We start from the raw sequence: 27520 nt of genomic DNA on the forward strand, positions 1-27520 counted from the left end.
CCCAACCGTCGGGAACATCCTTTCCGCATTTACCCACTTCAGTCCTTTTAGAATTTTATAAGTTTCTATGAAATCCCTTTCATTGTTCTAAACTCCAGAAAATATAATCTTAATCAACTAAATCTCTGCTCATATTGAGGCAGGGACAGGCGATGTTGCATAGATGGATATAGGTGGGTGTTAGTGAAGGCACAGATATGTTGTTGGAAGCTCATTTGGTGTCCATATGACATAGAGGTTGAAAACAGTCTGCTTCAGCCTTCGGAAGTTGCCAAGAGGAGGGCTGAAATTGGTGGTGGGAGAAAAGCTTCAGTCTTCCCAATATTAGAAGATATTTCTGCTCATCCAGTATAAATGTCAGCTAGGTGGAGGTGAAATAGAGCTGGTTGTCTACGTGTGGAGAATGGCATTTTTTTTGTTTAATATCACTGAGGTGCAGCATGTGTATGGCAAATAGGAGAGAGGGTGAGGATAGATTCTTGGGGGACAGTGGAAGTAATGGTGCAAGAATAGGAAGAGAAGCCATTGATGGTGATTTTCTGACTGTGATTTGATAGATAAGAATGGAACCAGGCGAGTGCAGTCCCACCAGCTGATGGACAATGGAGAGATGTTGGAGGAGGATGAAGTGATCAACCATGTCAAAGGCTGCAGACAGGTCAAGGAGAATGAGCAGGGATATTTTGCCTTTGGCACAGTCACATACAATGTCATTTGTGACTTTGGGAAGAACCATTCGGTACTATGAAAGGGGCAGAAACCTGATTGGAGGAATTCAAATGTGGAATTCTTGGAAAGATGAGTCTGATTTGGAAGGCAACAATGTTCAAGGACGTTGGAGATGAAAAGGGGGCTGGAGATAATTTGTTGGTTTGCAAACAAAGGCTCAAAAGTTAGGTTGTTGACGGTGATGACGGGACATAATCTGATGAGACAGAACTGTTAGCAGTGTCAGCTATCATGGGAGTGGGCAGGAAAAGGGGTCACTGCTCTTCACCTTACTTCTGTTTTTTAGCCAGTTATTTAAATAATTCCAATTATTTAAATAAGTTCACTGAGTTAAATTATTAAATTATTTTAATTTTAATTATTTTAAGGACACACCTTTTGGAAACAGTTTGATCGCTGGAAACAGCTTTGCCTTCTCTCTGGGGAGGCAGTGGCATTGTGGTGTTACCACTGAACTGGTAGTTCAGAGAACAAGGGAAATGCTCTGGGGACCCAGGTTCAAATCCCACTGTGGTAGAGATAAACTTTGAATTCAATTAAAACCCATCTGGTTCACGAATGTTCTTTTAGGGAAGGAAATCTGCCATCCTTACTCAGTCTGGCCTACATGTGATTCCAGATCCATAGCAAAGCAGCTGACTCTTAAATGGCCACGCAAGCTACTCAGTTCAAGAGCAATTAGAGATGCGCAGTAAATGCTGGCCCAGCCAGCAATGCATCCCATCAAAGATTAAAAAGAAAACTTTATTAAAGCTCTTCAAGATTTTGAGCACCTCAATTATATCTATCTTCTTTGATCTCAGGAAAATAATGCCAGCTTCCTTAGTTTTGTACTCTATGCCTCTGTTCAAAAAGCCAAGGTTCCCATTAATCCAAAACTACTCAGATTGGTGAGAACACTAAAGGCTATGCTGCTGGAAACCCTCACCCATGCCATGCCTTATAAATTCAACCACTCCCAATGCTCTCCTGGACAGCTTCTCTGTCTATAAATTTTAACTCATCCAGAACTCTGCTGTCCGTACCCTATCCCACATTTGAACCTTTCTGCTTTACTTACATTGAATTATTTTCTTTTAAAGTAGAGTGAGTTTTTTGAATATCAACCCTATTGAATCCTATTATCATTTAAAGCCCTTGAAGGAAATACAAACCTGTTGATATGGTGCACATTCTAACCTCAGTCTCTGAGGGCATAGCTATATTGGGTTTAAGCTTAGAGCTGTTCTTTTGTTGACGTATATAGTAATGAAAGAAGGTTTTCACTGCTGTGGATGATGGCAAGATATTGAAGTCCCTGTCATTAAGTATTTACTTCTAATGTATAGAAAAGAATCTGGGATGTCATGTCTTTATTGAAATATGTAGAGACCTAACATGATAATTAGAACATTATTTAAATAAAATAATGAGTCAAAAGTAAATAAATGAACCTTAAATAATGAAACACATCTCCACAGAGGAAATCTGAAAGATACGTTTTGCATTGCTGTCGTATGCATAAAAAACAACTACTTGCAACTTGAATTCTCCTCACAGAACACGTTCAATTCTTCAAATAAACTTACTCATTTTTAGTTGTCTCTCACCTTGTGGGGGTTTTGTTTCAGACTTCAGAAAGGTTTTGTTGAATGAATTCCAATAACATACTTCAATTGTTATCCATTAATCCTTCCTAGTAGTCTGGTTATTGAACCTTTTCCAACTTGTATGGAGTACAAGCAGCAGTGCTCGATTTTTGTTTTTCCTTTGACTAGAATCTTCGACTTAGTAGATATTGCATTTTTCCAAATCCAGAGAATGTGATTAAATATTGAACAGATTTATAGGTAGACAATATTGGCTGGAGAGTCTAGAATTAGGGTTCAAAGTCTCAGGATAAGTATTGGCAACTTAGGGCTAAGGTAAAGAGAAATTTCTTCACTCAGAAGGCTGTGAGCAGGAAGATGGAGCTGAGAATCAGCCATGATCTTACTGATTGCTGGAGCAGACTGTGGAGGCTGTATGGCCTACTTCTGTTCCTAGAGCTTCTGTTTTTACATTCTTGGAATTGTATTGGTAAAAAGTAACTTTAGGACTAATAGCAAATGTGCTACATTTGTTCAATGTAGCACAAAGAGTGATTACTACTTCAAATTCAATTCTGGGCAAACAAGTAGAAATAAAGCGGGCAATTCTTCCAACGCAGTGGGCCGGGAGACATCAGCGGAGGCCATGTAACAGGCTTCTCCCTGGGCGCTATGGCCTCCACAAGTCTCTGGCCACGGGATTTCCAGTGTCATCAAGTCCGCGCTAGAAATTGGCACGGAGCTGAATAAATTATTTAAATGATCATTTGTATCCTATTAGCAGGCCCGGGACTGAAGTCTCTAGGCCCACTAGCCTCTTCCCCACCACCTCCCCCACCCCCAACCAGGAGTGTTTCACTCCAGTGGGGTTTGCAACAGCTCCCCACGAGCAGGGAGTTGGTGGCCTGACCCCGCTAGAGTGAGGGGGAGGCCATGGAGGCAGTGCCAAGAGGGCAGGGCCAGAGGGGGGTGGGGCTCATAGGGGTGGGTCTTCTGGAGAGGAGATCAGTGGGGGTGGGGTTGGGGAGGGTCCCGCTGCCACTCAGCATTTGATATTGTAGGCAGAGGGAGGAAGATCAGTGATCAGGGCTAGCCATCAGGATGGGCGGTGGGTGTCAGCCTGCTGGGGTAGTCGGGGCTACAGGGAGGGGGAAGGGGGTCGGGACTGTGTGGGGGGGATGTCGGGACTGCCGGGGGTTGGTGGGGAGGGGAGATGGAGGTGGGCCGGGATGGTGGGGGGTGTTCGAGGCTGGCCTGGTTGCCTGGACAAGTGCGGGAAGCCAGCGATTGGGGTGTGGGGAGGGTCACATGGCCAGCGATGTGGGGTTGCAGGGCTGGCCAGCAATCAGCTCGCCAACAATCGGATGGCTGGCAGTACGAGGCTACTGCGCATACGCCAATCTCACCGCTGACAGATTGGCGCATGCACAGTGGCCCGCTCAGCGCGATGCTGCCGGCCTCTCCAGCGGGAATAGGCTCTGCCTCCTGAGTTTTAGCGTGTTTCATACTGGGGCTCTCTGCAGTGCACAGAATGTGGGAGATTCTTTTTGAAAGTCCCGCTGAAAAAATTAATGTGATTTACTCCAGTTTTTACTCAAATTTGGCATTTAGAATTTTTTTGGGAGAATCCCACCCAAAATTTGTGGAAGCATTTAAGAAACTATTAGAAACATCAAAGCAGGGAATGCGGATTGGTTTTGAATGGATGAAGTAAGATGGAGCAAGCAGCTGATTTCATCCATAAGAGTCGAGCTGATGGATAAACTCCTGTTGTTTTGAAAAATACGAATTGGTTCTCAATATCAGAATCCCAGTCAAATAGGGAATCAGATACCAATTCATGAACATTGTCTCACACCAGCATAGATTTTCCAAAATTGACAATGAGGATGCGCTTTTTTAAAGTGATCTTAAATATTCTGAGAACATTGAAGCCTGTTGAGATGAATGAGTTCCATTGATATAATATTGTTTCAAAAGGCAACCCTGGATGGAATTTTCTGCTCCCGGAGGTGGCAGGCTGAAAGACAGGAAGGCAATTTAATCAGGCAGCATGATGCCACACCTAAACACCTTCCCAGCTATGCCAGAATTAAATTCTGGGTAGCAAAGCCATCATTGACCTTCCCACAACCCTGCCAATTAAGATGCTTAAATGGCCAATTAATGATCACTTCAGAGCTTCTTCCCAGTGCTGCTTGGCTGAGCGCAGCTCCAGGTCATCCTCCCAATGTGGGCCTGCACAACTTGTAAAAGAGCACAGCTGTCTGTCACCTGGAGGGTGGATGGGAGATCCATCGATCAAAGGCACTCAATGCTTGATCGAGGCCATGTGCATCAGCCAGGGGGTACCCACTGAGAAGCACCATTCTGCCCTTACTTCCAACCACCCTGTCTCTTCCCTCTCTGCAGCCCCCACCCTGAGGAATCTCCACCTCATCCCCAAATCCTTACCTTTCTGGGAATCCAGATCCTGGGACTCCAGGGGGTTGCTGTTGCCACAACTTCCTCCATGGCACTATCGATCATGGGAGCTGGGGCCTCCTGTTGGTCAATGCCGCTTGGCAGCTGGGACTTCCGCCTTCAGAGAAAGGTCCACTGGTATCCCCGGATCTGCCTGATTGGCATAAGTTCTGGCAGGTCTTCCAAAGAAGAGGCTGGTCTCTCTCCAGCTCCACAACTGGCAGGCAAGCCCCTCACCACTAACCTATGTGTGCGGTTTTACATTCATACCATCACCATAAACGACTTGCAGATAGTAAGCATCATGGTCCTTACATTCTTGCTGAGATGGGGAGAGCTCTAGAATTACCAGCGAGGGCTATGCCAAAACCTAGTGCAAAATGTTCAAATCCCATCTGTAATACTGGCACCAGTAATATTGGATTTCCATTTAAAGTTATACAACGCCAATACGGATAAGTTTTAGGGGTACCTTTCATTTCCATATACAGCTGTTTCCTTTGGGTGTGCACCATGGTCCGTATGCCCCCACTAACGACTAACAGGTTGGTGGAGAGTTTGCCTATGAATAGAATGGCTGCCCTGCTGTCATTTAACAGGCAATTTAACAAACAAGGTGGTTTCCACCTTCCCTCCACCATACCTCAGGGACAGGAAGTCCTGCCTCAGAGTGCTGCTGTTCAGATGGCAGACAGTTCTGTAGTCCCAGTTGTGCCACTGCTGGGACTATAGATAGGTTCCGGTGGAGGTCATCGCTAGAGCCAGACACTAAGGTAAATGGATTTTGCCGGGGTGATAGACCTCAGCAAGGTGGGTGTATGACTGCATTTGAGGGGCCAGGGAGGAGAGTAAAGGGAAAAGTATGATCTTGGGGAGTGAGGGGAGCTTCCAAAGGGCTCAGGGGACCCATACAGCATGACCCTTTCCCTTGCCCAACACCATCCCCTGTAGCTGAAGCACCTGGGCTATCTGCTTGACTTGGGCCTCCCACCACCATTGGTAAAATAACAGCGAGGGTTGAGAAGTGGGGAAAAGGTGCAGATGAAGGGAGAAATAGTTTAAGGTTTCAGAACATTATAATGCTGTGGGAATGCAGAGTGGAACAGGCAAGACAGAGAACTTAACAAAAAATGCACATCAGCAAATTCAGTCATTGCAGGGAATGGAAGTAAGAAAAATGAAATTTAAGGTTCTTTATTTGAATGCATGAGGCATCTACAATAAGATGGATAAATTAGTAGCACAAATAGAAGTAAATGATTGAGACCTAACCACCATTACAGAAACATGGGGCTCGATTCTCCCATTGCGACCCGCAACTTTTCTGGGGGGGTCCGGTTGGGAGATGTGCGTGTCGGCCATTTCGCGGGTTCCCCACGAACTTTTACGACCCGCGCACATCTCCCAACCGGAAGAAAACGGCGCCGCCAGGAACATGCAGAAGTGAGGTAAGTCATTTGAATATGTTTTACATACATTTTAAATGTATTTTAAATGCAGTTATTGGGCCCGGCACAGAACTTTCCAGGCCCGATAGCATCTCCCACCCCGCCAGGTGTACTTCATTCCGGTGGGGTATAGAGTAGCTCTCCACATTTGGGGAGCTAGCGGGAGACCCCGCCAGACTGACAGGGGGGAATCAGGGGCCCCCAGGGGATCGGGCAGCGGGGGTGGTGCTCCCTGGGCATGGGCACCCTGGCAGTGCCAGCCTGTGCCCCCGCACTGCCCAAGGGGCAAAGTGCCCATGCCCAGGGGACACCTTGGCACTGTCCACCAGGCATTGGGCAGTGCCAAGGGGGTGGGGCCTATTGTGGGCAGGGCCTAGGGGTGATTGGTGGGGTTAGGGGTGTCCCGCTACCACTCTGCATTGGGATCTGTCTGGGCTGGAGGGAGGCCAGAGATCGGGGCAAGCTGGGGGGGTGGGGTGGTCTGCCGGGGGCTGGACCTGTCTCCCGGGGAGGGAGGGGTCCGATCCCGGGGGATCACTGGGGTGAGGGGTTGGAGTATCGCCACTGCTGGGGGGTGGTGGGCTGGACATCGGGGCACTCCAGGGCAGGGGGGAGGTCAGGGCTGGCACGGGAATTGTTGTGGGGGTCGTGATTGGGCTGTGGGGGAGGGGGGGCTGCAGGGGCAGCACTGCAGGGGCAGCACTGCAGGGGTCCCGGGCTTGCCAGTGATCGAGCTGGCCAGAAAACGGGGAGACTGACAGATCGGGACCACTGCGCAGGCGCAGTGTTCCAGAACTGTCAGACTCTGGTGCCCCCCCCCCCCCCCCCCGCCCCCGCCCCCCCCCCGGGTTTTTAATGATATTCACAATTGTGACCTCTGCATTGCACAAAATGGGGAGATTCAGGTCTGAAGTTGCACTGAAAAAACAGTCATGATCTAGAACAGTTTTCCCACCAATTCAGCACTTTTGGGAGAATCACCCCCATGATTACAAAAGACCAAGGTTGGGAGATAAACATTCCATACATATATTTTGGAAAGACAGACAGCATGGCAGAGAAGGGAGAGCCTTGATAATAAGGAATGACATGAGAACAATAATGAGAAACAATCTAACCTCTGAGAATCGGTATGTGTAGAAATTAGGAAAAGCAGGAGTCAGAAAACATTAGTGGGAGTAGATAATATGCTTCACAACAGTAGTTACATCATTGTGCAGAATGGTTAGTGCCTTGAGATGGATGGAAAGCTGCATAGCAACAGGAAACAAAGAGTTGGAATAAATGATTATTTTTCCAATTAGCAAGCAGTGATTAGTGGGGTTCTGCAGGGATCAGTGCTAGGACCCCGACTGTTAACATTATATATTAATGATTTGGATGAGGGTATTATCTCCAAATTTGCAGATAGTACAAAGTTGGGTGGGAGGGTGAGCTGTGAGGAGGATGCAGAGATGCTTCAGTGTGATTTGGACAGGCTGAGTGAGTGGGCATATGCATGGCAGATGCAGTATAATGTGGATAAATGAAGTTATCCACTTCAGTAGCAAAAATAGGAAGGCAGATTACTATTTGAATGGGTGTGAATTGATAGAAGCTCCTACTCAGTGAGATCCTGGTGTATTCGTGCATCAGTCACTGAAAGTAAGCGCGCAAGTACAGCAGGCAGTAAAGAAGGCAAATGGTATGTTGGCCTTCATAACCAGAGGATTTGAATTCACTGCCACAGAAAGTAGTTGAGGCCAAAACGTTGTGTGATTTAAAAAAAAAGAATTAGATATAGCTCTTGAGACTAAAGGGATCAAGGCATATGGGAGGAAGTTAGGATCAGGGTGTATAATTTGATGATCAGCCATGATCATAATGAATCGCAAAGCAGGCTCGAAGGGCCCAACGTCCCACTCCTGCGTCTATTTTCTATGTATATTTCTAAGTATTAAACAAGATTTTATTGGAGCCTGTAACAATTGAAAGGTAATAATTATGATGACTTTAATCATCATATAGACCAGGACAATCAGGTTTACAAGAATGGTCCAACCGATGCATTTGTAGAATGATTTTGTTTCAGTTTCCTGGATCAGTATGATCTAGAAATTGGACCTAGTGTTGTGTAATGAAGCAGCGTCAGTAATGTCATAGTAAAAGATCCACTGAGAAATAGTGATCTTAACACCATCCCACTCCATGTTAAGTTTGAATGCGACATATTCCAATTGCAAACAAATATCTTAAACTTAAACAAAGCCAATTAAATAGATATGAGGTGGTGAACTGGTCGAGATTAATTTGGCAAATGGACTGAAAGATATAGAGGCAAATGAACATTGGGAAACATTTAAAGAAGCAATTCAAAAAGTTCAACAAAATTACATTCCATTAAAGAATAAAATCTCAGCCAGAAGGACCGATCTTTTATTCATTCAGAAAACTAAGAATAGTATGAGGTTAAAAGAAGAGGCTTACAATCTGGCAATAAACAGTAGCAAATCTGAGGATTCAGAATGAGTTAGAAACCATTAAAGAGCCACCAAAAACTTAATAAAAAGGAAAAAATATGGAACATGAGAATAAACTAGTCAAGAATATAAAAACAGATTGTATGTACTTTTATAAGTATATTGAAAGGAAAAGAGAAGCTAAAGTAAACATTGGTTCCTTAGAAACAGAGACAGGAGAAATTATCGTGGGGAACTAGGAAATGGCAAAGGCATTGAATAAGTATTTTGTGTCTGTCTTCACAGTAGAAGACATAAGTTAGATACCTGAAATAGACGATAACCTAAGGGCCGAATGAGTGAGGAAATTAAAGGAATTAATTTCAGCAAAGATAAAGTATTGGAGAAACTTAAGGGACTAAAGTCCCACAAGTGCCCAGGACCTAATAGCCTATAGCCTCCGATTCTAAAAGAGATAGCTCCAGAGATAATGATTGTGCTGGTTATGATTTTCCAAAATTCCTTAGATTCAGGAATGATTTCAGTAGACTGGAATTTGGCAAATGTTACACCACTTTCCAAGAAAGGTGTCAGAAATAAAACAATTAACTACAGGCCAGTTAGCATAACATCAGTTATTGGAAAACGTTGGAATCTATTGTTCAGGAAGTCTTAACGATACACAGAGAAAATCCTAGTATGATTAGAACAAATCAACATGGTTTTACCAAAGGGAAATCCTGTTTCAGAAATTAGAGGTTTTTTTGAGGATGTAACTAGTAGCGTAGATTAAGGAGAACATGGAGATTTAGTATTTCCAAATTTCGCTTTCCAAAATGCATTTGATTAGATGGTGCACGAAGGGCTAACAGACTAAATAAGGGCTCATGGAGCAGGAGGTAATGTACTCCCATGGATTAGGTAATGAATATAAAATAAAAGAGTGGGCATAAATGGGAACCTGAATTTTTTGGATGGCCAGATCTTGCTTCCCGCCATCCAATGAGTAGGTGGGGAATACATTCCTGCTGACTTTAAGTGCCCTACTGTCATTTTACACTTGAACGAGCATTAAATGGCTTCAGGCAGGACTTTTACCCCTTGCTCCAAAGATGGTTCTGCCTTAGAGAGCTACTGGTCAATCTAATTGGCTGGCAGCTCTCCATTTCCCGGTGGACAGAAGAAGCAATTCAGAAGGACATTGGATCCTAAGTCCAGGCACCAGAGGCCCAGATAAGTTCAAGGGGTCTCAGGATGGGGAGGCTACGGAAGGCCTATGAGGGCATGAAGGGGGTGACCAAGATCTCAGGGAAATGAAGGCAGAGAGGGAGGGAGGCCCCCAGCTCTTAATGGGGTGGGGGGGGGGATTGTCCAGCTTCAGATGGAGGTGCCCTCTCCTCCACTTCCTGCCCAAGATGTAACTCGGTTCTTTTTCGGGCTTCCCCCCCCGAAGTTCAATCCTCCCACCAAACTACAAATTGAGGCTGGGCTGGAATTGGCCATTAAATGGCCAACTAAGGACCTCAACTGGGGCAAGGGTAGACTTCCCATCTGAGGCCTTGCCCACCCCAGTGTTAAGTTTTGTTGTGTGGTCAGGGCAGGGGGGATCCGGGAGGGAAACCCATCCCTTCAATCTCACACTCCCCCGTTCCCTTGTCCTAATAACCCACTGATGAGGGGAGCGTAACATCCTGGCCAGGGCTTTTTCAAGTTGGCAGGCAGTGAATATTGGATGGTCACATGGATTAGTGCTGGGGCATTAGCTACTTACAATCTATATTAATGACTTTGATGAAGAGGCAGAGAATAATGTATCTCAGTTTGCTGATGATAACGAACTAGGTGGAAAGGTAAATTGTGGAGAGGACACAGAAAGGTTGCAAAGAGATATAGACAGGTTAGGTGGGTGGGCAAGAAAACAATAGATGGAGTATAATATAGGGAAGAGTGAAGTTATTTACTTTAATCATAAAAATAAAAAGGCAGATTTTTTTTAAAGGTGAAAGACTTGTAAGTCTTGTTGTTCAAAGACACTTTGGTGTGCTCATACAAGAAACACAATAAGTTAGCATGCAGGTGCAGCAAGCAATTAGGAAGGCAAATGGCATGTTGGCTTTAATTTAAAAGGGATTGGAGAAGAAAAATAAGACAGTCTTGCTGCAGTCGTGTCGGGTTTTGGTGAGACTGCGTCTGGAGTACTGTGTGCTGTTTTTACCTCAACATTTAAGAAAGGAAATAGTTGCACTAGAAATAGCTGCACGTGTATAAAATTATGAAAGGCATAGATAGGGTGAACGGTGGGAAGCTTTTCCCCAGGTCGGTGATGACGTTCACGAGGGGTCATAGGTTCAAGGTGAAGGGGGGGGGGTTTAACACAGATATCAGAAGGACATATTTTACACAGAGGGTGGTGGGGGCCTGGAATGCGCTGCCAGGCAAGGTGGTGGAGGCGGACACACTGGGAACGTTTAAGACTTATCTAGATAGCCATATGAACGGAGTGGGAATGGAGGGATACAAAAGAATGGTCTAGTTTGGACCAGGGAGCAGCACGGGCTTGGAGGGACGAAGGGCCTGTTCCTGTGCTGTATTGTTCTTTGTTCTTCTTTGTAGAAGGTTCACTAAATTGGTCCCTGAGATGAGGGGGTTGTTCTGTGATTAGAGACTGAGCCTTTGGGCTTATATTCTCTGGAATTTTGAAGAAAGTGAGGCAATCTCGTTGAAACCTACTACATTGTGAAGGTGTTTGATAGGATAGATGTTGAGAGATTGTTCCCAACATCGGTCAGAGAATCTAAAACATAGGGACGCAGTCTCAAGATAAAGGACCAATCATTTTGGACTGAGAGGAGGAGTAATTTCTTCACTCAAAGTTGTGAATCTTTGGAATTCTCTATCTCAGAGGGTGATGGGATGCCCCATCATTTAAGGCTGGGATGGACAGAGTTTTCATCTCTCAGGAAATTAAAGGATATGGGAAGAAGCGGGAAAATGGAGCTGATGCCACGATCATATTGAATGGTGGAGCAGGCCCAATGGCCATGTGGTCTATTCCTGCTTTTTTCCATTCTTACGAGACCCTTAAGTGGCCAAGGGTAGGTCTGTATCTTCCCCATCCCCTGTTCGAGAGTCGGGGGAGCTAGTCAGCGGGAAGGCCAACTCTGGATTTCATGAGCCCCTCTGCTTTCAAAACTGCCGGTGGAGGCAGCATAAAGTCCAGCCCTGTGGAATTATTGGCACAAATAAAAATGCTAGATTTAGAACTCAGTCTGACACAAAGCCATAGCATCAAATCCTTTAATCGAAAAGAAAAAGTGGGCATGAGGGGATAATGTGAAAGTGCAAAGAATTCAAATACAATAGAATTTGATCAGCGTCAGCCAATGAGCCATTTGATGTGTCCCATAGTCATAATTTGCAAGCAGGATGAAGGATTTACAAAGGTGTTTAATAAAGTAGATTAATACAGTGACATGAACACAGACAATGACATTGGCCTTGAAATTTGATAACCGCTGAAAACAGGCATGAGGATCACGATGTGCAATTAACCAACACCTGTTTCTTCCGATGCAGGCAGCACACAAATGTTATGCTCTCAATTATTTTAAATGATAATAGTGTGCAATCTGCACCAAGCACATTGCTGAGTGCCTGAACACATGAGCAGGGTGCAATATTGTGAAAGGCTAGCATGAGTTAAAGCTCACCTGCACAACTTAAAGTCTGTCTACACCTCTTAAAGAGGAAGTACATTGTGACTGGAGCAGGTGCTGAAATTCATTCTGCAACTGTTTCTGACCTCTGGAAGAGACCGGAATGGCATATGATAGCAGAGAATGGAGTTGAAAAATGCCTGGAGATGTTGGTGTAGGAGGAGGAGAGAGATAACCTATTCACAGGAGGAGAGGAGGCTAGCTAGGCAAACATCGCAAAGGCACTGGGACCAGATAGTCCTGGCGGTCAATGCCAGGAGCCTAACCCTGAGGACCTGGTTGCAGTGTTGCGAGAAGTTCAATGGCCTCACAGACATGGTCAAGGTTAGTTAACATATCTTCAGGTACTATATTCCACTAACTGCCACTATCCTGGTGCTTAATGAGCCCAACATCCATGAACAATCTATATCGCAACTCATAACGAATGTACATTGCTTGATCTCACCCTCATATGCTTAGCACAACTGCATAACTTACACTCATTTCTTGCAGCCATTAGAGCTACATCACCCAAACCAAGTCAAGCACACTCATTGGCACACTTCCCTCTCTCTTGCAGAACAAAATGGCACATAACTAGAGGAAGCAGCACTTAAGCAGTAGAGGGTAGCTAAAGCTACAAGTCCTTGCCTCGATGGAGGAGATAATGTTTACCATCATTAAAGTGGCCATGATGGAGGCCATGTCGGCAACATGGTTGAAACAATAGAAGATGAGGGTATCTTCATAGCTAATCCTCATTCTCACACCTCATTTCCTCCTCACCTCAAAACATCTTTTGATTTTACAAGCACCCTATCAGCACTAATATCCCTGCATTCCCATCACCACAACCCTACTCCTGCATCTTTCTCCTTTCACATGCTCAAGAACTGCAACTAGTCAAGCAGTAGTTAGATAGCAAGAAGCAAAAAAGCAGGAACAACTCAATGAAGAAGAAAGATATCCTCTCTCATGTTTGCAGCCACCAACTCAGATGCTGTCACTGTGTAAAGGAAGCCATTTTTGAGATTAGGTTACAGGCTTCCCTACAAAACAATGAATATCACAGACAGACAGCAATTTCTGTGTGGTTAGCGGAGAGACGAGGCTGCTCAGTTTTGCAAACTACCAAAGGTGGATGTGGGAGGGAGATGGTCTCTACTCCAGGATTCGCATCCTGTGGCCTTATAAAGATTCCAGGAGATTTTCCTGGCATGGAAGGGAAAGAAGAATCATTGGAACAAGCATTACTGCCTTTGGTAGAACAAAGAATCTCTCTGAAAATTGAGGAAAGCGCTAGAGATGGTCATTCAAAGTTTCTACTCAGCGAAATTGGGATATGGGAATCCATTGGAAGTTGAAGGAACTGTGGATTGCCTGTTATAAAGACTGTAATAGTCCATGGGGAATGTAATCTGTGATAAGTATAGAATATAAGTTGCCTACAAAATGTGCTTCTAAAAAATTGTTACAGTAAATGTTTTAAAACTTGAAATCTTGTTGTGTCATTCTTTCAGTTAGTACCTGGAAGGTGGAATCTTTTTTTAAAAGTTATTGATCTCTACAGCGATTGTAACATGGATGTGCACTGGAGTCATGAATCATGTTGTTAATGAATATATAGCCCTTGTTGCCCAGTAGACACCCTTTAGTTTCTCATGATCAAAGGCAGATGGCACAGTGAACTGCCACAGAATGAAGGCATAATGACTGCTTCCAGGATGCCTGTCATGACCTACATGATACAGTGCATTGAGATATACACCAGCTGGATGTTTAGGAAATTGAATCCAGCAGCCCATCTCAGAGTTGACTTGTCAAGCTGCATGGATCTGTTCAATGGATATTTCTACATTCTTCACAAAATCATGTGCTCTCTCCACTCTAGCAGGAGAAAGTATTCAACTCTTTTGGAATGCAGAGCAGTGACCACCTTTGTGCAACAGTGGACAGCAAACTGGGTGATGTTTCTCCACTCTGGAAGGGGCCATATATTGTAAAGCAGAATTCTATGGATGCTGGAAATGTGAAATAAAAACATAAAATGCTGGAAATATTCAACCGATTAGGCAGTACCTGTGGAGAGAGAAACAAAGCTAATGTTTCAGGTCTGTGATCATTGAATGGTTACTGTCACCTTCACACTCATTGTCAATGCTAATTCACCTTGTTCTGAGACTGCTGCTCCAGCTGCAGGTTGGAAATTTCAGTAAGGATATCCTTCATGAAGTGAAAAGATCACAAACATTGTTCCTTGCTGAACTTTGAGTCAGAGAATTCCTCACTGCATGGAGCCTTTCTCCCATTCCTGTTTCTTCCTCTTCCAGCAACATGTCATGCTCTGTGCCATGTTGTAGTCCAAGGTGAATGCCCATGACTGCACTCATGGCTGGCAGCAACTGATTTATGCACCACACACTGCAGACTTCAGCAACTTTAAGCAATTCTGGAAAGCACGATGCACTTCTACAATCACAGAAAGAACCATTGGAAATCAAAGAGCTACCAACCTAAAAGTAATTGATGGTCCCTTTAAAAAGCACTGGTGAGGTATCTATCTTGCTGCTGAATGCATGTTCAGCTATAAGAGATTATGAGAGGGAATTAGCTGAAATGTTAAGCTCCAAAATGGCAGTGCTGTTGGGTGGCAAGGTGGCGCAATGATTAGCGCCAGGGACCTGGGTTTGATTCCCACCTTGAGTGACTGTGTGGAGTTTGCACGTTCTCCCCGTGTCTGTGTGGGTTTCCTCCGGGTGGTCATGTTTTCCTCCCACGCTCCAAAGATGTGTGAGTTAGGTTGATTGGCCATGATAAATTGCCTCTTAGTGTCAGGGAGATTAGGAGGATAAATATATGGGGTTATGGGGATAGGACCTGGGTGGGATTGGTATCGGTGCAGACTCGATGGGCCAAATGGCCGTCTTCTGCACTGTAGATTTTATGATTTCTATGATCCATAAATCAGTATTATACACTTATTGATATCACAATCTGCTTACTCTGCATACTTCCACTGGACTCGCTCTATGTGCTCACTAATGCCTTCAACAAAATGGCATCTGGTGAGGCAAGCCCCAGGTGTGTACGTACATGCACAGTTGGATTGTTTGATTTCTAATGGTTCTTGCTGTGACTGTAGAAGTGTATTTTTGAGGCAAAATGGCACTTGTAGCAGCACCAAAAAACTTGGCACTACAGAACCATGTTTCATACTACTACTTTTCATTTATAAAGCACTTAGACATCGAAAAAAATTCCAAATGTTTTTCACAAAGGCAAAAATCCCAAATGCACTGTTTATTTCATTTTTATTCAGAGTAATGCAGAAGATTTATGGACTGTGGGGAAATTGTGTGGGGCAGGATGGGGGTTGTGTGGAATGGGTCTAAATGGAGCTGGGACAGGCAAAAATGGCTTCCTTCAATGCAATTTGATTCAATGATCCTCGATAAAATGGGAATATGTAATGTATTCCATTACTGGCAACGATTTCATGCCATCACTACAAAGTTGCAAAGTAAGTTGGTTGTGAAGGTCATACTGAAATATGGACTGAACTCAACATTTCTGTGTTACATAGTTTTTCTGTTTAACCCAAGTATAGAATAAACATTATCAGTCACATCTATTAAAATTCTTAATTATGTGGAATTGCTGAATTATGAGAGTAGCCACATAATACATGTTCAAATTAACTCCAGATAGATTTACAAAAAGGTCCATAAGGTCCAATGAACCTGAATATTTTGAATTCCAAGTGGACACCCCACTCGTGATATACTTCATGCAGTGTCAATGCTTTATGAAATTATCTCCTCTCAGAATCTCTCACCATTTCTCCCTGGATCAGGTGTGAACGTGAATCTGATTTATACTATAGGCTTAGTTTTGCCATTAAGGGTAAAATGAGAATTAAGTTATTATGTAAATGCATCCTGGAATAGATTCTGTGCCTCATGACTGTATGCCTGTTGTGGTTCAATGGTTACACTCTAGTCCCTGGGTCAGGAGGTTGTAGGTTCATATGGAGTCTTGAGTACATTGAGGTTCTGTGTTTCAGATGAGAAGTTAAACCGGGACTTTTTCTTGCCTTCTCAGATAGATGTAAAAAGCCCCATGGCACCATCTTGAAGTTCTCCCCCTGGTCAGTAGTTTTTCTTGAACCAACATGTCCAAATGAACAGATATTCTGATCACTATCAAATTACTTTAGGAGGTAGCTGTGTACAAACATGCTTCCTGCATTACAACAATTGCTACACTTAAACTTTTTCATTGGCTCTAAAGTGTTTATGGCCATTCTGAGGTGATGAAAGTCACTTAAATGTAAGTTCTAACAATTAAGTTTTATGGCAAAGTAACTAGGTGGTGGGAACAGTGGCAAAGTGGAAGAGCTCAAAAACAAAGAAGGGAAATTCAATAGTTACATCAATTGGCACAGCCAAAAATCTCATGAATGGCTATCAAAAGTCTAAGTACTTGCACTTGCAATGAGCTATCATTGGCCTAAGTGCAGGTGCGAGAAAAATAAAAAATCTGGACAGATATGCAAATCTCATGAGTTGATCAATTTTGGGCACTTAGTAAGAAATCAAAGGATTGATACTGTAAATTCCCTGTGAGGTAGGGAGAGGAATGACATTCTGGATTATCCCAGTTCGATAGAGGTGTGTTGATCAGCTGATTGCAAAGAATGAAAACTGTATCATAGTTCAAGTGTGTTGGGGAAAATAAAGTTATGAACTTTCCAGCTACCTAGTAACTCTTAGCACGGATCTTTCAAGATTGCTGAGGAGCTATAGGTTTCCATGAATTTGGCTTTCTTATACATAGTATTTATCAAATATATAACCACCGCGCTATAACATCAACTTGTTAGGAACGATCACAGATGGTTTTCAATCTGCCGTGACTTGGGTTATTCTATATGCTGTTGCTGAGGGGTGGGGATTTGCCCTTTGGACGTGCCAATGTACTGTACCGTGTTTTCAGCCAATCGGTTCTCCGAATGTGAGTGGTGTTTAATAACTCTGTTTCAACACCTTGTGGCTGACAAGAGGAGCTGAGTGCTGCAAACTTGTTTTTTTTTCTGATTTTGTTGGTAAGTTATTATTTTTGGAAGGAAAGGGAAGGAAGCCTGAACTTGAACTGTACCTATTCCAGGAACACAAGCAAACAAGCACAACATGAGTGCCGACCAGGAAAGTCCTGCGCCAGAACCCCGCAATGTGCCCGTGCCAGTTCCCGAGTTGGAAATCAAACACACCAAGGTGAGTGCTTTCATTTCAATCTGAGCACTGACAACTTCTCCGACTGCAGCCCTGTGCTTTACCCCCGCCGCTGTAACATCAATTGTTGCAGATCTGAAACTAAAAACAATGCCTGGACGTGGAATGTGAACCAAAAAACAAAACTCTTTAGCAGGCTTAGGAGGTATTGTTCGCGTCACCGCGGAATAAATGATGGGGAAACAGTAGTTATTGCTGAGCTGATTATCAGTGCAGTGTTATTATTCAAACAACAATCGCTTTTGCCGTGCTCCCATTCAATGTTACTCAGAGCTGCTGGAGAAGTGGCAGACTGCAGCCGGAGCTGTAGCGAGCAGCCGGCAGCAAGAACCCTCATCTCACCGGTGCAATAATCTGGAAGATTAAAATATTTCTTGATAACTAAGACAAAACATGTTCCCAAACAATGACGATTTTTAAAAAAAACATGTTTTGGAGCGTCTGAGGATGAAAGAAATGAATCTGAGGAGTCTTGTCCCATGTGTTGTTGTATAAAGTAGAGAAGCAGGCCAACCTGTTAATGTTCAGAGAGAGGATTCACACAAATTGGTGTTCCTGCACGCCCCCCCCCCCCCCCCCGCGCTCCCCATATCCGTAAAACTAGGGCTGCACTCAACTGGGAACAGAAAGTCAGCGAGCTGTGCAGTGGGCTTTGGGGATAGCTGTTTCCCGGCGATGTTATTTTGAATCGTTGCCAATGTTTAGGTGTTTTTATTTTGTTGGTTTATTGTAGATCTTTATAAATAATGAGTGGCACAACTCCAGCAGCGGCAAGAAATTCGCTACCTGTAACCCTGCCACGGGAGAGAAGATCTGCGACGTGGAAGAAGGCGACAAGGTGGGTTCACTTAATCATTTCAACAATTTTTTTTCAATCATTCCCAGGCGTGTGCTTCGGGGTTTTTCTATATACTTACTAAGTTTTTGGTCAGTCGCCTCTCAGTTTTCACACACGTGAGGACAACAACTGAAATGAGATTATATTTGAATCCCTGCTTGTACTTAAACACTGCTGCTTTGTCTGCTCTGAATGCCTATTAGAGTATTCAGAGCTCATTGATTTGCCATATCTGACTTTTACTTCAAGGATGAATGATGAAGCCATATGCTAAACACGTTAATTAATTGTAGATCGGTATCTATTGCTAGTCTCAAAGAGAGATTGCAGTCTTGATGGTTGGGTTTGAATAATAAGATATACATTAACCCTGAAGTTAAAATCATGTCAAACCCAGACGGTCTTTATTTAACACCTTCATTCTTTTTACTATTTTTGAATGACTAGCAGCTCTGAAGTAACGTTATGAAGGACAAAACGAATTGACTTTAAGCCATCATTAGAGAAACATGCTATTTGGTGATTGATATGAGCACATAATAAAATTCTTATTTTGTAGTTCTAAAAAGAATATTGATTTATTAGTGTCATAAGTAGGCTTACATTAACTGTGAATATCCCCCAGTTGCCACATACCAGCACCTGGGTTTGGGTACACTGAGGGAGAATTTAGTATGGCCAATGCACCTAACCAGCACATCTTTCGGACTGTGGGAGGAAACCAGAGCACCCGGAGGAAACCCACGCAGACACGGGGAGAATGTGCAGACTCCACACCGACAGTGACCCAAGCCGGGAATTGAACCCGGATCCCTGAGGCTGTGAGGCAGCAGTGCTAGCCACTTTGCTGCCCCATAGTAGGGATAGTAAGAATTGTAGATAGTAGAATAGTAAGGGAACCATGGTTATTGAAGAACAGGGAAGTTACTGTGAACTCCAATGGTCAAATTGTTGAAGTACCACAACCATCACTACAAGATCGCAACAGCTGGGTGAAGAAATGTGATTATTTCAGAATAACTTGAACAGTAACTTGAAGGCTAAGGAAGTTGCATTGTAGCATTTGTAATATCTGTGCTCCAGACTGAATATAAACTAAGTTGGTTTTCTATTGGTTAATATCTATAAATATCATATTCAAAACATTAAGGAAAATGTCCTTTAATTACTTACTTAAAAGTGACCTTGTTGTAACGTGGTATATATTTTCCCCCATTCATCATTATGTAAACTTACAACATAATGATGTGATGTTTGTCTTCTGTGAAAGTCATACTTCACTATTAGAAACCAAAAGAGAATAACACAGGAACTTCAAAAAATAGTCTAAAACAGGTCATCTTTTGCCAATCTTCTTTTAACATATGATTACTGATGATGGAAGGGAGCCTTGATCTTTCAGAAAATAACATTTTGGGATACAGTATGTGAGTAACTTCAAGCATGATATGTGCAAATTTTACCAGACCTATTTGAAAAGAAAAGCAGTGAGGGATGAACCTGAAAATATGGCCAGTCTGCCTCATGGTAGCAGTGGGAGAACTTTCAGAGACAATAATCTGGGCCAGAATTAATTGACATTCGGTAAAGTATCAACAAATAAATGAAAGGCACCACACATTTATTAAAGGAAAAGTGCTTGACTAACCCAATTGAGTTCTTTGATGTAGCTCCGTGTACCCAACTCCGGAATACCAGTAATATATAGTGTTCTTAAAACTGAGGGAACACCACTTTAAACTCCCAATCAGTCTGGAGGACAACCATTCACCATTACTCAGTGTAGTTTTGGAGAGAGTTGATGTTTTGTAAATGGTCTTTCAAAAGACATTTGATAAAGCACTTGTTAGACTTCTTAACAAAATTAAAATCCATGGGATTAAATGTACAGTGGCAGCAAGATTCAAATTGTCTAAGTGAGAGAGTAATGGTGAATGGTAGCCTTTCAAAGCATAACTTCAAAGTTTGCAGATGATGTAAAATTCAGAAATGCAGTAAACAACAAGGATTACAGTAATGGGGTGGAATCTTCCCAAAATTTGTCAGAGTGTCAGTTTCAGACTGAGAACTGGCACATAACTCTCGGTGCACAGAGAATCTAGAGTGTGGTTTGCACTGTCTATCTGGAGGGGTGGGGCCTAATAAAGCTGGCATGGCTGGCTTATAGAGATTGGGGTGCCATCTTTAAAGGGTGTTCCAATCTGTGCAAGAAATAAACTCCCCCCTCATGGACATGGAGGACCCACAAGCATTGGAGTGACCCCCCCCCCCCCACCCCACCCACAAGCACCAGGGAGATCCTCCCCCAAAGTCATCAGGGCACTCCCCCAACCCCAAAGATATTGGTGCATTGTTCCCCCCTCCCCACCACAACATTGGCACACTCTCCACCACCACCCTCAACACATAAGGGGGATCCAACCCCCCCCCTCCCCCATTGGGGTTCCCCAGAGAGTCCATCCCCGACACTGCCACCATGACACTGCCATCCTGGCAGTGCGGCGAACGCAGCTGCTAAATCGTGGCCATAGTTTTGGTGAAGGCTGCAAATATAATCTGAGATTAGTATCTGAGAATGCTTACTAGATTGGAATTATATGACAGACTCTGTCACTGAAGGCCACACTGGACTAGCTTTAATTCACTTGTGTGTTAAATTTAATGATGTGAAAGAAGGGCTTGCTGTTCTTGTTATAAAGTTGAAAGGTGGTGTATGAACTGAGCAGGAGATGCAGTAAAATGCTTCTAATTTTAAAATGTAGCATTGAATCAGACTACAGTTATACTGATTTGATTTGATTTATTATTGTCACATGTATTAACATACAGTGAAAAGTATTGTTTCTTGCGCGCTATACAGACAAAGCATACCGTTCATAGAGAAGGAAACGAGAGAGAGCAGAATGTAGTGTTACAGTCATAGCTAGGGTGTAAATAAAGATCAACTTAATGCAAGATAAGTCCATTCAAACGTCTGACAGCAGCAGGGAAGAAGCTGTTCTTGAGCCAGTTGGTACGTGATCTCAGACTTTTATATCTTTTTCCCGATGGAAGAAGGTGGAAGAGAGAATGTCCAGGGTGCATGGGGTCCTTAATTATGCTGGCTGCTTTGCCGAGGTAGCAGGAAGTGTTGACTGAGTCAATTGGTGGGAGGCTGGCTTGCGTAATGGATTGGATTACATTCACAACTTTTTGTAGTTCCTTGTGGTCTGGAGCAGAGCAGGAGCCATACCAAGCTATGATACAACCAGAAAGAATACTTTCTATGGTGCATCTATAAAAGTTGGTGAGAGTCGTAGCTGACATGCCAAATTTCCTTAGTCTTCTTAGAAAGTAGAGGCGTTGGTGGTCTTTCTTAACTATAGTGTCGGCATGGGAGGACCAGGACAGGTTGTTGATCTGGACACCTAAAAACTTGAAACTCTCAACGGTTTCTACTTCATCCCTGTTGATGTAGACAGGGGCATGTTCTCCTTCACCCTTCCTGAAGTCGATGACAATCTCCTTCGTTTTGTTGACATTGCACTTAGTGCACTTAGTGTGAACTCAAACACATCTCTTGAAGTTACTGAACTCTGGAGTATCATCAGGATATGATTCCTGCAATATATTATCATGTTTCTAGCAAAACATAGCCACATTCCTTGACAAAAAGAGAGAGCGTTTGCACCTCCTCAGGGAGGGTCCTCGGGGTCTCTGTAGCATCGTGCAGATGGATCTGTGGGAGGAAGAGAAAATGTCAGATGTGACCATTGTTACAAAGTCACAGTACATGCAGTCTGGTTGCTTCTCACAGTGGATACATGCCTCAAAAAAGTGTTCTGAATGGGTGAGCAATGGGGACAATTGGTTTTCACATCTCAGTCTAACAACTACTCCCCTACATCTCTTATACCCTCCCTACATCTCTTCATTGTCCACTGGACTCTTATCCTCCTCTGAAACCCCAGCCTCTCCATGGCCAGTAGACCTGGCTTCACGCTCACACACTACCTCAAACTTCCTCTTCCACCTGAATTAAGATAAGATTTGGCACTTCACCACCTTTTATCCTCTCCTGCTCTCTGGTAAGGACAAAAGTGCTTTCATGAGTCCCCCCTCTACATGCCAGAACATTCCAACCTCACCCCAAGAGGCACAAGTTCAGGTACCCATCACATTGCCCCTACACACCCTTACACTCATACCAGCCATCTGACCTCATTAGTCTTTTAAGGCAATGGGGATATGTTCCATTTTACACTCTGTATTTCACACCTGTGAGCATCAACAAGTCCTACTATCCCACAAAGACATCTATCCATAATTCCAGATGGACTCAGGACTCACCCTGGCAGAAAGCTGAAGACAGTAAGAGTTTTAACAACACCAGGTTAAAGTCCAACAGGTTTATTTGGTAGCAAATTCATTCACTGAAGGTCAGTGAACCTTTTCCTGCACTGGATCCATGTCCGGTGAGCAACATCATGTCCAATCATTTAGTCTGCCACCTATGTCCAGGCCTTTTTGGTTTGGTGAACTGGCCTCCTCTCTTCATCTTATGGCAGCAAAATCTCACTGTCTCCAGGACAATCACAGTAAGAAGTTTAACAACACCAGGTTAAAGTCCAACAGGTATATTTGGTAGCAAAAGCCACACAAGCTTTCGGAGCTCCAAGCCCCTTCTTCAGGTGAGTGGGAATTCTGTTCAGGAGAATCCACAGGCAATCATCTGGGGCAGGGAGGGGGCAAACTGGATACAGGCATTTCCACCCCACCTGACATGGGCTGCAGGTCCAGATGCCATAATACAGACAGAATTCGAATGCAGTACAACACAGTGAATGTCAATGCAGTATCCTGAGGCTCCTGAATACCTATGGTCAGTCTTCAGGAAGCTACCTAGCAATGTTTAAACCCCCTGCCCGCATCCACATTGGTCCTGATGCCTCCCCTTTTCATCCCCTGCCAGCAACACTGGCCAGCATGAATTTGAGTTCAGGAGCTGATTGCAGGAGGAAGCGGATTTCACATCCCCTTCACCCAGAGAGTGGTGAATCTGTGGAATTCACTACCACAGAAAGTGGTTGAAACCAAAATGCGCGATTTCAAGGAGAAATTAGATATAGCTCTTGGGGCTAAAGGGAGCAAGCGATATGGGAGGGAAGGTAGGATCAGGATATTGATAAAAGCAAAATACTGCTGGAATCTGAAACAAAAACAGAAAATGCTGGAAAATCTCAGCATATCTGACAACATCTGTGGAGAGAGAATAGAGCCAACATTTCGAGTCTGGATGCCCTTCGTCAGAACTTTGTCAGGATATTGAATTTGATGATCAGCCATGATCAAGGTGAATGGCGGAGCAGGTTTGAAGGACCTTATGGTCTACTCCTGCTATTTTATGTGTTCCTTTTGGACCATATTCAGGCCGCAATCCTCTGTGCTGATTTGTCAAAAAAGTATAATGTTAGCTGGACTATTTTCATTATCTGTGAACAAGTTTCTTGCGCTCTCCAATACGAAGGCTTACTCTGTAACATGACTATTTAACCTTTATTAACTTTAAACACGTTACCTCAATTATTGTTACGTGAAGGGTTACCTTGTCACATCTGAATATATTGCATAATGACCCAAATAACCAGAGACTTGGAAACTGTTGCTCATTTACAGCAAAGTAAGTCTGTTTATTTGTGTGCATTGTATGCACATGTACAAGTATGTTAACATGTGTGTGTCTATGGATGGAATCTTCCCATCATGCCTGTGGCAGGTTTCATGGTGGGTGGGAGAGGAGAATCTGGAAAGAGGCCAGAAATCGGATTCCTGCTGCGATGAAGGCAGTTTTCAATTTTCCCAACAACTCTTTAATGACGGATTGATAGTGGGTCACGTAGCCAGCTGACATTGATCTGAACTCCATTTTAATTCATGAATTAAATGTGCTTCTCACCGGAGTTATGTGGCGCCTTCCAATCTTGCAGATGATTTAAGATGGCGCCGGAGGGTGCAACCTCTTGCGAGTTGTCCCCAGCTTACCCTCTAATTCCATCTTTTACTCTCGTTCTATGCTTTTAAAACTTTACTCTAATGCTTGTCTTTCTCTGCCCACTAGCGATGACTGTAACACTACATGCTTACCTTCTCCCCATGTACTCTATGAACGGTATGCTTTGTCTGTATAGTGCGCAAGAAACAATACTTTTCACTGTATCCCAAAGCATGTGACAATACTAAACTAAATCAAAATCATCACATTAGCGGGAATTCACAGCAGCATGATTCATATTTGAAAAAGGGTGGCATGCAGCAGTCAGACCTCACTTAGCTTGCAACTTTGAATTGCAACATTCAAATGCTACTTGCCACAGCACTATGCCAGTCTCATGTGTTGCCAGTGCAATGCCACACAGCTGGGAGTATAAGGTTGGTCTGCTCCTGATGGTCACCTCCATAGTCCTGGAGGACACCACGGTGCAGCACCGCTCAGGCAAGGCTCTTCATTTAAATAGTATTGTGACAGGGAAGGGGGTTGGTGAGGCATGGCGGAATCATGTGGGGCAAAGGGATAGGAAAGAGTTGCAAGATGGGATGGGGAGGCAGTGGGGAAACTGAGTTCAGAAGCTGGAGCCCAAGTGACACAAAAGGAAGTGAATGGGATACCACATTTATGAATGGGAGGGGATGCACTCAGACTCCAGAATAGGAAGGGGCAGGCTGTGTGTTAGTGTGGCACAAGAGGAATGGGTTGCACATGATGTGGGCACATGATGGGTGGGGGGGGGGTGGGGAAGTGTGGGAAGGGAGACAGCGTAGTGAACAGTTATGAGAACATTGAAAGTCAAAATCCTCAGTCTAGTGGCCTAAAGTCGGAGTGAGATGGTAGAGATAGTCCTTGGGCTCATAATCAGGAGTGAGAGAGCAGAGACAGACCTGGGGCTAACAGCCAGGAACAAAGAACAAAGAGAATTACAGCACAGGAACAGGCCTTCGGTCCTCCAAGCCTGCACCAACCATGTTGCCCATGGAGTGAGAGTAGAAACAATTTTTCAGTTGACCAAGCCTTTCACATTAATAACCAATTTATCAACATGAGTGCAATATTTATGTAGTGGTTGCACACCCATGACCCAAAAGTGAGTTCAATATTTCTTAATTTTCCTGACCTGAACACTGCGCATGGGTGCAGTCCTAACATCCGCATCAGAGGTGAAGGCAGCCTGCTGACTGTTATGTCTGAGATGACCTTGATAGATGTCCTGTGGTAGTCCAAGGCCTGGAGGGCCCCAGATTGATAAGGGTTTATTCAGGGGCAGATGCACCCACCTTGGCCTGAGCAGCTGGGCTGGATGGTGTCACAGGCAGGGGGATTCTGAATGACTGGATACTCTTTGGATGTACTGTGTGAAGACCCCTTGGGAGTCCAGCTGATATTCATGCTCTTTGTGGGGGCCCGGGGGCCCCTCCCTGACTCCTTGAGGAAAAGGATGCCTGAAGGGATGTCAAGGTGCCCCGGCCCCTCTCACCTAGCTACTGATGGTTCCCACCAGTGTATGTGGCCATGGTGTCCAGGACTGAGCACTAATCCAGCAAAACCTGCTGGACCAAGGTCTCTATCGCGGTCGCCAGTCTTCCCATGCTGACCTCAAGGTGTTGGCACGTCAGAGCCACAATGTCAGGCAGTATGCAGACGCACTCCTCCATCCTTTGCTCTAGCCTGATGTTTCACTGCCTGTCATTGCATCTCTAGCACTGAGTCAGCAACTGCTCGCTGATGCTCATCATTTGACTTGGACTGAATGAGTGGCTGACCTCCAACAGTCGTCCTGAGTTCTGGGGTGTCCCTGCCTCTGACTGCTGAGGAGACGTGTCGATGAGGTGTTCTCCTCTAAATAATCCTGGGCCTAATGTAGAACAATGATCCACCGAAGTGTGTGACTCTGTGCTGGTGGAGGGTACAATGACAGCTCTTCTTCAGTGGCTTCCTCATCTTTCTCCTCCGAGGGGGTCTAATGGCTGGGGCTTATGTAGGCCCTTTACCTGTGCCCAGAACTGCTGGTGCCTAAAAGGGAGAGAAGGTTGTTTTGGTTCATGAGCGGGTATAACACAAGGCTCATGGAGGTGTCATCTATACTCGGTTGCTGGGAGAACCAATCTCCCCTTCCTCACAAGAGTCATCCCTATCCTCCCCAGCCAGCTCAGTGGCATCCTCCCCAAATCTGGTGAGGGGTGTGACTTTGGCTGCACCTTGGGATGATTCCCTTCTGTTGTGGGCCAGCCTGGACTGGATACATACAAAAGAAAGGAATATGATGAGAAGGGATGGAGCAGAGGTTTCGAAACATGCACGCCCTTGATGTGTGGTGGGCCCTCCCCAGAAGGGTCTGCGTATGAAATGTGTTCAGCATGATAAATGAGATGGTGGGGATGTGGAAGTGCTGTTATGTGTTCCCGCTAATGTTGTGCAAGATCCCTGAAGAGGGTAGCTCTTTGGGCACATGGCAATTTGATGAGAGTTTGATATTGGAGGCAGTTAAATGTTGATTTACCCTGGCGGATGAGATCATTTATCCTCTTCCTGCATGGGATGACATTCCGGGTATAAGTGCCAGCCACACTAAACTGCTCTGCTATGGCCTCCTAGGCTAGAAAGGTGAGGATGGTTGTTTTTTTGAGCCATCCCTAAGGTAAAGGACTTCCCTCTGCTGCTGTACTACTCTGATCGAGGCCTAGAGGGTGTCATGCCCAAAGCAGTGTACAGCCTTCTTCTGCATGGCAGCCGTCTCTGCGAGTCTCCTGGAAACAGCTGGGCAAAGAGAGTGAAATGTGTTTGCTCAGGTGGTATTTAAATATGGTAAACAGACCTTTGATCCTGTTAAACAATGGTGGAGCTGATGAATCAGTTCCCAAACCATCAGATGATCAGAGACGTACTCGCATATGGATAACTCATGAGATTCTGACTACAGAGCCCAACACGGGCAATTGGGACTAGCTTAATGGTCAAAACTGGGCGGCATGGACAAGTTGGGCTGAAGGGCTGTTTTCATGCTGCAAATCTCTAT

At 44.3% G+C, this 27520-nt stretch overlaps 1 protein-coding gene across 4 annotated transcripts in view; it reads left to right on the top strand.

Moving 5' to 3' along the window:
- LOC144494934 (aldehyde dehydrogenase 1A1-like) overlaps nt 1–27520 on the top strand; it is a 134901-nt gene that overhangs the window by 27345 nt on the left and 80036 nt on the right. Inside the window, exons 1-3 of one of the 4 annotated variants that reach the window (XM_078214556.1) lie at nt 16464–16491; nt 17511–17617; nt 18369–18473. In XM_078214556.1, the coding sequence (XP_078070682.1) occupies nt 17534–17617; nt 18369–18473 (189 nt within the window). In that variant the 5' untranslated portion in view covers nt 16464–16491; nt 17511–17533. Of the gene's footprint in view, nt 1–16463; nt 16492–17338; nt 17358–17496; nt 17618–18368; nt 18474–27520 lie in introns of those variants that run through there. The other 3 variants (XM_078214555.1, XM_078214554.1, XM_078214557.1) reach the window with 3 other exon arrangements.

This window comes from Mustelus asterias, chromosome 6, assembly GCF_964213995.1.
Source record: "Mustelus asterias chromosome 6, sMusAst1.hap1.1, whole genome shotgun sequence".
Classification (NCBI taxonomy): domain Eukaryota; kingdom Metazoa; phylum Chordata; class Chondrichthyes; order Carcharhiniformes; family Triakidae; genus Mustelus; species Mustelus asterias.